The sequence below is a fragment of the Sinocyclocheilus grahami genome, unplaced genomic scaffold, assembly GCF_001515645.1.
Source record: "Sinocyclocheilus grahami isolate Dianchi unplaced genomic scaffold, SAMN03320097.WGS_v1.1 scaffold528.1, whole genome shotgun sequence".
In the NCBI taxonomy this organism is placed as follows: Eukaryota; Metazoa; Chordata; class Actinopteri; order Cypriniformes; family Cyprinidae; genus Sinocyclocheilus; species Sinocyclocheilus grahami.
Window position 1 is genome coordinate 181,851 of NW_015505707.1, and position 16,446 is coordinate 198,296.

Genomic DNA, 16,446 nt, shown 5'->3' on the forward strand with positions numbered 1-16,446 from the left:
GTTCAGATTTTTTTTTTTCACAACTTGATGAGAACTAGATCTTATTTTTTGTTAGTTCTGTTCAGGTTGGATAGAATGCCAGTTAAGACTAAGCATTATTTATTTCTCTTGGCACAGTGTTTTTTGTAAAGCTGATAATTGCACCGCTGCCTCCCGGACATGTTCATTTTATCAAAACTGATAAAACATCTTCAATCAGGTGTTCGTATAGGTGTATCATGTTAATACAGCATTGACAGCAAAGGAATTTACCAGTGACACACTTCCCCAAAGCCAAGTATCATAACAATGAGATCACATCTGTGAGGCAGTAGCTGTAAACCCTGCCCATATTCCCATGTGTTCACGGATTGTAGGCCTGTGTGTCAGTCAACCTGTGTGTGTGTACTGTGTGTCAGTCAGCAGATGGTTCACTGCTGGTATTCGGATGTGACACACAGGAATGCAAATGAATAAGATCTGCAAAAGAGATTGATCAGGAACTCTTCCGTAAAAGAGGGAGGATCAGCTCGGGGGTTTTAAACGGTTCTCGAGATCACCGCAGTCCGTTTCACTGAGGAACCAGCGGCTGAACCTGAAGCATCTGCACACATTGTAAGTATTCATTCATTTACTTCTAAAACAGACTGTTGAACTGTGTTTTTAGATCTCAGTATTTTTGTCATCGTCATATCTAAACACCCTTTAAACAATACATTTCCTTAAAAGCAAAACTCCATATATATATATATTTGTCATGATTTTGTGTTTAAGTAATACGTTGACCAATAATATAAATATAATACTGATAATATTTTTTTGTTCCTTAACTAAACAGGCTGTTTAGATATCTTTACAGGAAATATGACAAAAATGCTGTTGAAAAAAAAAAAAAGGATTCAATCCAAATGTAATATAATTATTCCAAATAGTGTAAAAACACTAGATTTGAAATGAATTTGCTCTGTAATAAAATTTTTTTTTTTTTTACCTGATGTAGCTAACAGTTAAGATTATATAATATAATTTTTAAATTATATTATTTTAATTGTAATTAAATGTATATTATTATTATTATTATTGATAAAAAAATAATACATATTTCACATATAAAAAATGTGAAATAACTATTACTGCAAATCAGTTTCAGATTGAAATTCAGTGTTTAAACAGAGATGGCATGCAGACTGCAGTGTTTAAATAACCTTTATGAGGTTATTGTGTGAAATCAGGTATAACAAACCGAACCAAGTCGTGCCTGAAATCCCAGGAATGATCAGTTAGACAAATGTTGCATGTGAGCTTTCTAACAATTTTTTCTTCATTCCTGCTGCAGGAACAACCATGAGCAACCTTTACTATGGCTGGAGCAACAGCTCGACTGACAACTGCACCGATGTGGACGATCTGATGAAGCGCTACTATCTGCCCGTGTTATACGGCACCATCTTCGTCGTAGGTGTGATTGGCAACATCACCGCTCTGCTGGTCTACGTGACTAAAGTTCGTCCCTGGAAGAGCAGCACCATCATCATGGTGAACCTCGTCATCACCGACCTCCTCTTCATGATCTCCTTGCCCTTCCTGACCTACTACTACAGCCTCAATGACTCGTGGACGCTGGGCATCATCATGTGTCGCTTCACGCGCTTCATCTTCCACTTCAACCTCTACGGCAGCATCCTCTTCCTCACCTGTCTGGCCATCTTTCGCTACGTGGCGGTCGTGCATCCGACGCACACACACAGCATCAAGCAGAAGCGCTGGGGAACGCTGGCGTGCATCCTGTGCTGGGCCGTGGCGGTTGCAGAAATAAGTCCGATTTTTAACCAAATTGAAATGAAGCAGCACGACAACAAAACCTACTGCTTGGATCTTGCGAGCAACAACCCACAATTCATGTGGCCGTATAGTTGGGTGTTGACCGTGCTTGGATTTCTGGTTCCTCTAGTCGTGGTCTGTCTTTGCTACTGGCGCATCATTAAAGTGCTAAAGAAAGGTCCTCATAAGGAAAGCAGCAAACGGGTTCGAGCGAGGCGCCTCATCGTGTTGATTCTGACGTGCTTCATTGTGTGCTTTTTCCCTTTTCACGTGCTACGGGCTTGGAGGATCTACACGAGACTCACTCTGGAAACCGACTGCATGCTGGACCGCTGGGCTCACGCCGCCTATATCATCTCGAGGCCGATCGCTGCAATCAACATCATTTTCAACCTGCCGCTCTATACGTTATCGGGTGATTGTTTTAAGCAGGCCTTCGTGGAAATGTTCAAATGTGATCGGCTCGTGGCAAAACTAAAGGGATTGTTAAAGCGGCTGTGATCAACAAACCCACGACCAACATCACGCATGACCAAAGCAGCTGAGACTCATGCTGGTGTTTGAAATGTACAGTAAACGATGAGCCAAAGTCAAAGGCCGACATATGAAGGGGTTCTCCACCATAAAATGACTTTCTGTCATCATTTACTCACGTTGTACCAGACCTGTATGACTTTTTTTTTCTTCTGCTGAATGCAAAAAGATATTGTGAAGAAGCAACATTGGACCCTATTCACTTGTTATTGTTAACTAATATAAAACATTAAAACTGTAAAAAAAAAATTCCTTTTGTTCATTAAAATAAAGCTGAAATGAATAAAGAAATTATTATTAGATGAAAATTTAAACTTGAAAAAGTAAAAAATAAAATCTTCCATGTTACTTTTAATATATATATATATATATTTATCATATTACTTCTTGTTGCCATTTTATAAAAGCAAAAAGATGCAAATGCATATGTTGCAATGCTTTTTCCATTATTAACGTGCCAGGCCTTGCCTAAAACTTGTTTAACTGTTATAATATTACCTCAATGTGGCTTTATACACTGTATATTATTGAAAATGTTTCATATTGTCAATATATTGAGAAAATCTCCTTTAAAATTGTCCAAATGAAGTTCTTAGCAATGCATATTACTAATCAAAAATGAATGATTTATTTACAATAGAAAATGTACAAAATATCTTCATGGAACATGATCTATTCTTAATATACCTGTGCTACGTATGACTGCTTTTATGGTATTGGGTCACAAATGTGCCATTTCAGAACAAACAACCCTCTTTGGCTCCAGAGTGCAAACAAGGCACCACTACAGTCAAAAATATATGGCCCTGATGTAAACAAATATGCAAAGGCATGTTCCATGTAATTATGTTATTGCATTGCTGTTTACCATTAATACATTAATGGTCTCTGTGTTTGTGGCAGCCTTGACTTGATGATGGTGTTATGTTCCTTTGTCATACAAGATTAACAGCAATAAAAGTGACTAAAATTTCCATTTACTTTTGCTATGTACTGTACATTCAAAACAGATAAAAACATTGAAACTAAAGTAGTTGGAATGATATCTGCATTGCACAATTGTCTCGATAGAGCTATTTCAGTCAGAACGTCAATGCCTTTAGTTGCTCAATTGATGTCTTACATAAACTTGCCAGTATGTAGCTCTGAATAGAGTAACTGGTTTATCAGATTCGTCTGAAAAAGACATTTCAGAACAAACAACCCTCTTTGGCTCCAGAGTGCAAACAAGGCACCACTACAGTCAAAAATATATGGCCCTGATGTAAACAAATATGCAAAGGCATGTTCCATGTAATTATGTTATTGCATTGCTGTTTACCATTAAAACATTAATGGTCTCTGTGTTTGTGGCAGCCTTGACTTGATGATGGTGTTATGTTCCTTTGTCATACAAGATTAACAGCAATAAAAGTGACTAAAATTTCCATTTACTTTTGCTATGTACTGTACATTCAAAACAGATAAAAACATTGAAACTAAAGTAGTTGGAATGATATCTGCATTGCACAATTGTCTCGATAGAGCTATTTCAGTCAGAACGTCAATGCCTTTAGTTGCTCAATTGATGTCTTACATAAACTTGCCAGTATGTAGCTCTGAATAGAGTAACTGGTTTATCAGATTCGTCTGAAAAAGGCATGTCTGGAAAAACAGCACCAGGTTCCTGCTTATTAATTTAGATGCATTGTTTCACAGTAAAGAAAGAGGAAACGGGAATCTCTGTCAAAACCTATTGAGAAGCAAATAAGGGTGTGTTTATTACCGTAAGAGGTTTTTGCCGCATTCACGCATTATACTATACTAGGGTTTTAGTTTGTAATGAACACTGAAAGGGTTAGTTAACACAAAAATGAAAATTAGCCCATGATTACTCACCCTCAAGGAATCCTTGGTGTGTTTAATAATAATAATAATAATAATAATAATACATTTATTTTATATAGCGCCTTTAAAAGTTGCTTTCTCAAAGCGCTTTACAAGCAAACATAACAACAGAGAAAACAGCACACGGCAGTGGGCGAGTGTTTTCATTCAAAAGTCCAAAAGAAGTTCAATAAAGCGCATCTATCCATAATAAAGCGTGCCTCACACGGCTCCGGGGGTGAATAAAGGCCTCCTGTAGTGAATCGATGCATTTTTGTAAGAGGCCAGCTTTATTATGGATGAATGCGCTATACAAAAATGAAAATTAGCCCATGATTACTCACCCTCAAGGAATCCTAGGTGTGTTTAATAATAATAATAATAATAATAATAAATTTATTTTATATAGCGCCTTTAAAAGTTGCTTTCTCAAAGCGCTTTACAAGCAAACATAACAACAGAGAAAACAGCACACGGCAGTGGGCGAGTGTTTTCATTCAAAAGTCCAAAAGAAGTTCAATAAAGCACATCTATCCATAATAAAGCGTGCCTCACACGGCTCCAGGGGTGAATAAAGGCCTCCTGTAGTGAATCGATGCATTTTTGTAAGAGGCCAGCTTTATTATGGATGAATGCGCTATATTGGACTTCTTTTGGACTGTTGAAAAAAACATGCACCCACTGCCATTATAAAGCTTGGAAGAGCCAGGACATTTTTTTAATATAACTCCAATTGGATTCATCTGAAAGAAGAAAGTCATATACACCTAGGATGCCCTGAGAGTAAATCATGGGCTAATTTTCATTTTTGGGTGAACTAACCATTGAATAACGCAAGTCATCACTTTAGTGGAAGCGATTCACTTTTTTCTGTAATGAAATCAAATTAGTTCCTCAACGACTTCACCTTGTATTAAATATCTCAGGTCGATCAGCTCAGATTTCATCTGTTGTTCACACGATGAGGAAACACCTACACTAACCGTCAAACCTGGACAAAAAGAAGAATCAACTTCTGCATATTTATTGTAAATCAATACTAGTTCAGTCTCCAAGGTGATTAAAAAAATTGTGAATAAAGGACAGTAGGCACGGGATTTCCCAAGTTTCCGGTTTAACTGTATAAGCCGTGTGCTTCATTGAAACTCTATTATGACTCTAGGCACGCACAGTTACACAATGTTTTAAATAAACATTGGGGCCCAAAGCAACACTGGACCCTATTGACTGTTACTGTCAACCAAAGCTAAAGCCGAAATAGAATAAAATATAAATATTAGATGAAAAACTAGATGAAAAATATTACATAAATCTAAACTGACATAACACGTACTAAAATTAGTCAAACATTATAGTAAAACTAAAACAGAAATAAAAATAAAGCTAAATAGAAATAGTAAAAAACAAGCACATAACAAAATAGTTCATTCATATTTAAATTTAAATATTTAGAAATATAAATACAAATATAAATAAATAAATGCAGCTGAATGCACAGTCTAAAGTGGTCTAAACACACAATTATACAGGAAAAAAATCACATTCTCCAATGCAAATTACTATCAAGCATTTGATGGTTTGAGATGACATGGCTGTGCATCATGACTTTAATTGTTGCGTCTCAGACAAGTTTTGCAACCTGTAAAAGACAAATATATCTAGAATTATGCAACATCAAAAAAGTTCACAAACCACTGACTTCTGATGCTTCACAGTGTGACTCATTAACGCAATAAAAACAACTGTTTCTCAATCTACATTTGAATAAGGTAAGAATAGAAACGCCTGTTATCTTCAAAGAACTTTCTTTAGACCTAGCCAATGGGAAAATGTCAATGCTCAGAAAGAGTTTCTCTTTCATAACTCAGAAGACATTCTGAGATTAAGGTTCATTTAAACATCAACTTGATTTCAGATGCTTCTACTAAAATGCGTTTAGAGAAGTAAATCAAAATGACAATTAGTTAACAGTTGTCAAGTAAGAGCAATACAATTCATGCAGATATTCAGACTTATGATTGCAGATTTTGCTATCTTGGACAAATTTAAGGAAAAATAAAAGAGACGCTTTTTAAGATCTGAAACTCAAGAGGAGACAAGTAAAATTATTGAGATCTTTTTATCAAGAAGACTCCATTTGCTCTATAATCAATGTCATTGAAACAACTGAAATATTAAAGAGATCTTATTTGCTGCAAATGAACAATCAGAATCATTAGGATATGATGATCAATATGGACTGATAATCACCAATAACTGCCATTTATCAACACTGAAGGTTTTGGTTCCCCAAACTGTACTGCATGTTAAAAAAAAATCCCCTGTATATTTACTGCTACATGGAAACAAGATCGCAAAAGGTGTTTCATAACATCACACAATTCAGTAGTATTCTTTTTTGCATTTCCCTGGCATTTATTGTTTTATTTCCTGCTTTCACATGCGCATGTTATGTCACCGGTAAAGTATAAGGATGTTCTCATTGACATGGCTGTGCATCATGACTTTAATTGTTGCGTCTCAGACAAGTTTTGCAACCTGTAAAAGCCAAATATATCTAGAATTATGCAACATCAAAAAAGTTCACAAACCACTGACTTCTGACGCTTCACAGTGTGACTCATTAACGCAATAAAAACAACTGTTTCTCAATCTACATTTGAATAAGGTAAGAATAGAAACGCCTGTTATCTTCAAAGAACTTTCTTTAGACCTAGCCAATGGGAAAATGTCAATGCTCAGAAAGAGTTTCTCTTTCATAACTCAGAAGACATTCTGAGATTAAGGTTCATTTAAACATCAACTTGATTTCAGATGCTTCTACTAAAATGCGTTTAGAGAAGTAAATCAAAATGACAATTAGTTAACAGTTGTCAAGTAAGAGCAATACAATTCATGCAGATATTCAGACTTATGATTGCAGATTTTGCTATCTTGGACAAATTTAAGGAAAAATAAAAGAGACGCTTTTTAAGATCTGAAACTCAAGAGGAGACAAGTAAAATTATTGAGATCTCTTTATCAAGAAGACTCCATTTGCTCTATAATCAATGTCATTGAAACAACTTAAATATTAAAGAGATCTTATTTGCTGCAAATGAACAATCAGAATCATTAGGATATGATGATCTATATGGACTGATAATCACCAATAACTGCCATTTATCAACACTGAAGGTTTTGGTTCCCCAAACTGTACTGCATGTTAAAACAAAATCCCCTGTATATTTACTGCTACATGGAAACAAGATCGCAAAAGGTGTTTCATAACATCACACAATTCAGTAGTATTCTTTTTTGCATTTCCCTGGCATTTATTGTTTTATTTCCTGCTTTCACATGCGCATGTTATGTCACCGGTAAAGTATAAGGATGTTCTCAGGTGGCACGCGATGGACTGAAACCAGTCTGAAGGATCATGTGACATTGAAGAATAGAGTAATGATGCTGGAAATTCAGCTTTGATCACAGAAATCAATTACATTTTTCTATATATTCACATAGAAAACAGTTATCTTAATATTTTACAATTTTACTGTATTTCTGATCAAATAAATGCAGCCTTGGTGAGCAGAAGAGCATTCCATTAAAATAAAAAATAAAAAACGTACCAACCCTAAATGCTTGAATGTGTGTTTATATGTGTATATGTTGCTGTAACTTTAATGTTCACTAGTTAATTTCAAATGACTGTGACCAATTGCTACTGTAAAAGTACAAATATTCCACGCTCTATAACATGTCAACATGAGCTCAACAAAACATGAATAATTATATACTGAAAAACAAACAAACAAACAAACAAAAAGTTTAAAATTTAATTTGAACTAACAATGTACAGTAACAGGTATTTGATCAACAAGAACACAACTGCTTAAAACTAAATTTCAAGTCACAAAATTGCGGCGTTAATTATCAGAGAGTGGACTGTGTTTTGAAATGATACTAAGCAACACATATAAAATACCCAAAATTTTAAAATCAGACATGTGTATGGCAGTATGGCAGTTTTCACAGTAAAATGGCAAACTATGCAAACATGTATGATAACTAGAACAGGCCTAGCAGGTTTACTGTGTACATCAGTAAATAAAACACAATACTGCACTTCAGACCCCATTTGTTCTCTCCTTCATATCAAATGTCACCTACTGTATAATTCCAAAACTAAAATCTGGAGACATTTGACACCTGGAAGAACTTAAAATATAGTGCAAGGATTTTTTTTTTGGAGCTTTTCCCATAAAGTCCTCATCTCCAATGATAGTCAACAAATAAAGATTACTCTTTATCATTGTTCTGATGTTTTCTCACAACAATATCACATCCCCACCTAATCAAGAAGATGCCTTAAAGTACCACACAGCCTTTGTAAAAAGTTTTTTAAGAGTAGTTGTGTTAACAATGAGATATATGGAATGCATTTTTGTGATGGCTAATTAACAGAGTAGTTTCTACACGCAAGTTCGCAGTACTCACACTATTCTGATTTAAATATTAAATAAAGAAGTACATCCTTCTTACTTCTGGGAATTCAGAGTTGCCTGTAAACACACACACACATACACACACACACATTCACGCAGACTGGCCTTGATACAGCCAAACCACAACTGACTTCTCAGCCAAAGTACTAACCTAAGTCAACTTGACTAGCAGACTGTCACACAAGTGAACTTAATAAACCTAGCTCTGCAGACAAGGGAAACCTGTTGTAAAATCAACAAACCTGTATAAATATAGAGCAAGAGAACTGTGTGGCATTTGATACCAAACTCTGTTGGCATGAAAATGTCATGTACTGTAAGGCCACATACGGGAAGTAATTAAAAAAAAATAGCGCAGACGAGAAATGGCATTTCAAACCTGTAAGGAAATGATACGAATCGCCAAGATCCCTCACCGTCTCTGGTCATGCATGTGTGAAAACCTGCAGTTATATCTGCTGCTGTTTCCAGTGGTTTTCATCCTTCGGTGCAATTGACCACATACAACCCACAAATCTACAAAGGAGAGGTTCCAAAGAAAGAAAACCACAAAGACCTGAATACAGAAATACCCACCACCTTACTTCTAAAAACTAAAGAATGCAAGCCAAGTAAATACAAAAGCACAAGAGAGAGACACCGAAATTATTTTATTTCAGTCGCTATGCTAACATGGACTGGGAAAGTACAGTTTCAGGTTGAAGAGTTAAATATTTGAATGCTTTATTATTTGGACAAGAGTTTTTAATTAGCCCACATAATTCCAGTGACCTTAAAGAATGACAAACACGCATTAACAAACAAACCCAAAAAAGTTATATGGATTTTTAAATGGGGTCAGCAGTGGGTAGAGATGTTTTCAGTGGTGAGATAGACACACACACACACACACACACACACACACACACACACACTCACACACTGTCAGTTCACAGACTGTTAAATTTAACCTACATTACTCTAATGGAGTTACAAATGCACAAAGACAAAAAAATATAAGCAAATAAGCAAAACCTTTTCTAGGTTCTTTCTATCAACCGCATTTGTGAAAATTGTGGGAAAAAAGAGACTCATCCCTTGTTCTCATTTAAATTTTTCAGTGAAAACAAAATTGAAACCAAAGTTACACTAAGCCACTTATAATGGAAGTTAATATGGCCAACTTTTTTGGAAAATTTAGGCAGAAACATGAAAATTCTTCTGTAAACCTGTTTAAATCATTTACCTAAAAAGGGTTGACAAGCTTTCTTTTTTTTAAATGTTAGCATGCACAGATACTGGTGGCTAAACTTTTCGCCCCCTTTCACTTCTATTGTTCTGTTAAATGGTCCAACATAACCAAGATTTTTCAAGAAAAGCAGGGACTTGACAGTAAGAAAAAAGTAGAAGTGGAAATGTATTTATGATTTATTTATGGTTGTGGTAATCAACATTAATGATTCGTGTGGTTTTGATATAATCAACACTAAATGTGGAGGTGACGTGTGAAGAAAAAAAAGAACGAAAAAGGCAATTCTTTAAAAAAAATTGTAATTAGAATTGACACATTTTGACTTATGAAGATGTTTCTTACTTTTAGATTTTGGATTTTCACATGCAATTACATCAATTATTTGATTGTTATGTCAGAGTATTAATTATACACAATGTGAACATCTGAAATGTTATTGCACAGTATTGGCAGCGCAGTAATACTTGGCATTACAATGTGAGTTGTACATTATGCAATACTTCAGTGCAAAACACTCTTGAGAAATATAAATTACAACCAGAATTGCACTTTAGATATATAGGTTTAAAATAATCTATAAGAATATCAATATAATATTTTTGCAATGTAAACTCAAATAGATCGATAGTTAAAATTATGAGCATTACAAAGAAAAGTATACAAACAAGAACATTCCAAGTGCGCACACTAACAAGAGACCGAGATTGAGGATAATTTTGGTTTTTGGAGGTTCTTTGAGCATTTCAGTAACATTCCTGTCTTCATCTCCAAAAGGTGAATCTGGTTCCTCTAAATTTTTATTATACCCACAAAACCACTCCAAACATTTCACACTCCGTCCCTTATGTCCACCTACATGATCAATGCCCTGTTGTTTGTGGGTATCTTGAGACTCCAAGTGGCCATTTGGAAGTATTTCAGGCCCTGTTTGAATAACCTGAGATGATGGTTTGATTTCCACTTCATTCATTGTCTTCTCTTTTTTTGTTTCTACAGAAAGCTGAGGAAGTTTGCTGTTCTCGGTTTGATTCCTGTTGCGCAGTCCCCACAAAGTAGTTGTAGCAATCTGTTCCTTGCTCGGTGGATCCGTGCAAAGACTGACCACTACCGTCACGAGCCCCGAAACCCAAAACAACACAGCCGCCACATACATGAAATGAACATCCTTGATGAAAGCAGGGCGGTCATCGGTTGTGTCACAGTCCGGCTCTCTATAAACAAAGGCAAGAATGAGTCTTACGGCTCCTAGCAAGAAGCCAACAATTCCACCCCAGAATGCACCGGTCTCATTGCAACGTTTCCAAAGGACGCCAAGCAAGAACAGTGCAGCAATGGGTGGCGTAAGGTAATCCGACACCTCCTGAATGTAGAGGAACATCTGACCACCTTGCATCTCAACGACGAATGGGACCCAGGCTATGCTAATGGCCACTATGAGGACCACAAACATGCGTCCCACCACCATGAGCTCTTTGGAGGAAGCCTGGTGGCGTACCATCTTATAGATATCAAGGGTGAAGATAGTACTGGCGCTGTTAAAGATTGAGTCCAAGTCGCTCATGAGAGCGGCGAGCATCACCGCCATCATCAAGCCTCGTAGACCTACAGGCATGACGTTCATGACGAGGCGAGGATAGGCGGTGTTAGTGCAACCGGCTTTGCTGTTGCAGACTTGCATGCAGTGCTCTGGACCGATGCAAGCAAGTTCATCAGCAAAGAGCACACGGGAGATCATCCCTGGAATCACAATGATAAACATTGGTAGGACTTTCAGGACGCCCGCCATCAGGGTTGACCCTTTTGCGTGGGCAATATTTCGAGCTGCCAGGACTCTCTGGACTATGACCTGATCAGCGCACCAGTACCAGATCGAAGCTGGAGTCTGGCCCAGAAGAAAAGCAGGCCACGGCAGGTCTTTGTCCAAAGGACCTCTTAAGATCTTAAACGAATCAGGCTTTGGATGCACATGGCAGGAATTGGAGTAGGTGATGTTATTCTCGAGCTCAATGGCAGTGACGTTGGGAGAGGCGTTCATGTACTTGGTGCACAAACCCTCGAGACCTCCGACCTTAACTAAACTGATAGCCATCAGGCACAGTGCTCCCGATATAATGAGGAACGCCTGCAGAGTGTCCGTGTAGATAACCGCCACCAGACCGCCAGTTATCGTGAGAAGGGCGGTCATGGTGATGAGCAGGATTATGGACACGTACAGGTTCCAGCCCAGAGATTCCTGAATAAAGAGCGCTCCGGAATATAGATCCACTGAGAGCTTGGTGAAAATGTAGAGGAGTAGAGTTAGGGACGCGAAGAAAAACTTTAGCCGCTTCCCGCCGAATCTTTTGGAGAGGTACTCCGGCATGGTGTACACACCTGAGTGGATGTAAACGGGTATGAAGACCCAGCCCAGGAGCTGCAGCAGTAGAATCGCATTGAACTCCCAAGCACCTACGGCAAACCCGCTTGCTGCACCTGAGCCAGCGAGGCCGATGAAGTGCTCGCTGCCAATGTTACTCACAAACAGCGATGCACCGACCATCATCCAGTTCATGGAACGACCAGCAAGGAAGTATCCGCTCACGGTACCTCGATTCGCCTTCCACATCGCGAAAAAGCCAACGGCCAGGACAAGAACGAAGTACATGGCAACAACAACGATATCTGCTGCTTCCATTGTTGTTGCCATTTTTTAATTGTTGGTGGAACGAGATATACAACTCGGTGGGCCACATATAGCAATGTATTCTGAAAGAGAGAAAATTAATAGACTTGAAAAAACACTAACCCCATTTAGATGTTGGCAAACATGGTACAGGCCAGGAAAAAAAAAAAGAGTACAACTTCTATTTATGTCTGCAGACAGTGTTACAATTTATGAAACACGGCCCTTTTCATTCGTCACTGTACTTTATTTTTCAGACTCTGTGAGCAGATTTTAATGACTGCTAAAATATTTTTGATAAAGTAAAAAATTTAGTACAAATTAACAAAGACAGTGTTTAAAAGTAAGCAATAATTTTCAATTTAAGTAAGATAACCTAACAATATTTGTTTGTGGCTAGTGGACCATGTTGATCGTTAATGTGATTAATTATTGAACCACAGAACTGGCTTCAAACATCCACTAAAGACATTGAGCAAAAATGAAGAAAAGTGATGTGAGTGAAGAGAAAAGATTGATCCTGCCACATTTGAGACACACAAATACAGATATTTTAAGTGTGATTTCAGAGTCCAAATACTCATTGGGACCGCCACTGCAGGAAGTATTTTAACTTAACTGCGTATAAAACTACTTTAAAACATTTATGTAAACCATGCATTATTATGCAAACAGTTTGATGAACTTAATAGGCCTAATTGACTGACTACATGGAATATTTATTAGTACTTTTATAATTTTTTTTGTCATTTAGTTTAACTGCTAAGTAAATAAATAATCAAACAAATAACAACAGCAATAATTATGTGAAAAATAAAATGGTGGCAATTATACCATACAATTACCTTACACATACTGCATGTGTTTACACTTATAAATACACATTTGGAAGTTGTAATGTGTAAAAAAGTTAATATCAAATTTAGTTGTTATCTTCCCCACAGTCATCTTCATTTGGTACCATCGTTATGCAAAAGCACAAATGAACGTTAAACCAGTTATAGCCTACTTGATAAGAAAGTAATAAGCACCCTGCACAATAATAATAATAGCCTAATAAAATCACCCAATCACATGTAAATCTAGATTAGCTAAACTTTCAGACATCAGCTCGCGTCACAGGTCATGAACAGTCTGACAGAGATCTCGGTGATTTCTAAACCGTAAAAACTCAGCCATACTTACCGAAGTCTTTAAAAAGCAGGGATGCAATGCACTTGAACCGGTGTATGAAGAGACCGTTAACGCCTCCAAACTCCCCCCCTTATCCGCTCCGCCCACCCGCGGCTTTTACCATGGTGCAGTGATGCTATCAGATGGACGTAGCGTGCTCCAAGGTACCTAACTACGAATGGTAAATGTCCCAAAACATGCTTGTATCATGGCATATCATTGCAAATTGCGATGCAAATCATATGCATTTATTATGAATGCTTAAATGCTTGTTTAAACAAAACTGTCTGGCGTTTTGTCAGAAATTAGGATTAGGCTACTGAATTGTATGCACTTTGTTTGAAAAAGGTACCATAGAATGTTTATTTTTCTAATTAATATAGCTTACTGCATTGCTTAATTACGCAATAATAGCCTATATTATTGTGCCTAAGCAATGCAGGGGCAAATTATAAGTGGTTGCTGAGAACTAAATAGACAAATTCATATAGCCTAGATCAGTGGTTCCCAACCCTGGTCCTGGAGGCACCCCAACACTGCACGCTTTGCATGTCTCCTTAATTAAACACACCTGATTCAGGTCATCAGCTCCTTAGTAGAGACATCAAGACCTGAAATTGGTGTCAGAGAAAGGAGACATGCAAAATGTGCAGTGTTGGGCTGCCTCCAGGACCAGTGTTGAGAACCACTGGCCTAGATAAGAAGTGTTGTATCCAATATGAATTTATTTGGATTTACAGCAGGTAGTCACTATACGGTATTTTAGTAAATAGCCTATTTTAAATGACTGACTTCAGACTCAAAGTCAACAGCAACATGCAACCGTTTTGATCTCTTCATTTCCACTCATCATTATATCATCATCTGTGCTAAGCATAAACCATATAACCAGTAGAGATAAACTAACCCACGTGTGATCACACCACCTGAACAGGAGCATAGCACAAGCTTAAACTTTTAAAAAAGCACACTGGCTTAGCCTATAACTGCGACTACAAATAATCGTCAGATGATGGCGACATCGACTTTCAATTCACAAGTTTCCAAGAAGACAACGAAAGAGCACAAATCCAGAAGCTTTGTGATAGAGTGATACTTAGTACATGACTAGATAAAGATCTTTTTGTATGTATACAGAGGCCAGGTGTGACTATGTAGGTCAAGGCTGAACCATAAGCGCCCACAAGACTACAATACAACACTAAAGTGAACTCATCATCACAGTTTTTTTAGTGCTCTGGTGTGTAGTCTATCATAATCTAAACTAGCCTATTATACAATTATAAAATATGAAACAATGCAGTCTAGCTCTGTATGTTAACAAAAATTACCCAAAAGTGTAGAGGACATGCATGGCGCCATATCAAATTCTTCCCCCCCCCCACTTTATCTCTCGACATGTACACTCTAAAAAATGCTGGGTTGTTTCAACCCAACTTTGGGTCAAATATGGACTAACCGAACTTTTGGGTTAAAAATTGAATGTAAAAATGTAACCCAACGGTTGGGTTAGTCCATATTTGACCCAAAGTTGGGTTGAAACAACCCAGCATTTTTTAGAGTGTACCATGCTATGGTATTCAGTAAATGTTTTAATGGTAGAAATTTCTAGCATGACACCTTTTGAATACAGTACCCCGCCTCCTTCCTCTCTAGATCCCAGTTTTGTGATTGACAGCGCTCTTTCAGTATGCACTAGGAGGCAGAAGTGCTCAAAGCTGACAGCAAAGCAGCTGATGGTTCAAACACTGGAGTGAACACCAAAGCAGCTGTCAGACGATGTGTGAAAACCCTCTGGCTATATTTGCAATAGCATAATAACATGTCACTTATACTATTTTGGCCATTTAGAACTGTATTCTGTGTCCAGTATGTAACATTTCTCCTTAAATGCACACAATGCAATGCACTTGGCTTGACCTTCCATTTGCAAAATGATCAGTAAATGGAAGGAATACGTTCTTTAATCACCATTCACTTTCATTTCAAAGACCAGCTCGGATATGCATTCAGTCGAACCTATTTGCATTTGTGTTTCAAAGAAGAAGAAAAAAAACCATATAGATTAAAAAAAAAAAGAAAGAAATAATGTAGACACAACATAAAACACAAAACCATGAAATAATATTTGGAGATGTTCTTTATCTAGTGCCAGAATAGTTTTGCTACTGTTGTTAATGTAGTGACAATTCAGATCCGCCTTTGACCGCAGCTTCAGGCCCCAGCAGCCATTGAACACAAATAGAATGAAGAGAAAAATAGGTTACTCGAACCCTTGGGTTGTCTCAACACTGGCTTGAACTGATTCTGTGTCTGAGCTGAGAACATAAGTGACTGTGTAGTAGAGGACGACAGAAGATTCCTCCTCAGTCTATGCACACTTTCTTGCTAGTGTGCCCCCCAACAACTTAATGAAATGTTATTAGTGGTGTTTAGAAAGTTAACCTCCCAACTGCAAACACACACACACACACACACACACACACACACACAAAATCCCTTTTCCCCCATTTTCATTTTACCTCTTGTTTCCTAGACTAGCTGTCTAATAAACCTGGCATTATACTATGCATATAGTCTATAGGACAAATTGCTTATGTTCCTCTATTGTGAGTCTGCTAAATGCATAAATATAAATGTAAATATGTAGGTCTCAAAAATTAATAACATTTAATAGCCACATAACAACACCC

At 37.3% G+C, this 16,446-nt stretch overlaps 2 protein-coding genes across 2 annotated transcripts; one reads left to right on the forward strand and one right to left on the reverse strand.

The window, feature by feature from the left end:
• Positions 1–538: 538 nt before the first annotated feature.
• Positions 539–2,390, forward strand: LOC107555244 (2-oxoglutarate receptor 1-like). Its single transcript, XM_016237980.1, has 2 exons — positions 539–594; positions 1,316–2,390. Exon 2 carries the CDS (start codon positions 1,324–1,326, stop codon positions 2,299–2,301), a length of 978 nt encoding a protein of 325 aa, XP_016093466.1. The 5' UTR covers positions 539–594; positions 1,316–1,323; the 3' UTR covers positions 2,302–2,390.
• An 8,171-nt stretch (positions 2,391–10,561) lies between these two features.
• Positions 10,562–12,604, reverse strand: LOC107555245 (sodium/myo-inositol cotransporter-like). The gene has a single exon (XM_016237981.1). It carries the CDS (start codon positions 12,602–12,604, stop codon positions 10,562–10,564), a length of 2,043 nt encoding a protein of 680 aa, XP_016093467.1.
• Positions 12,605–16,446: the final 3,842 nt, after the last annotated feature.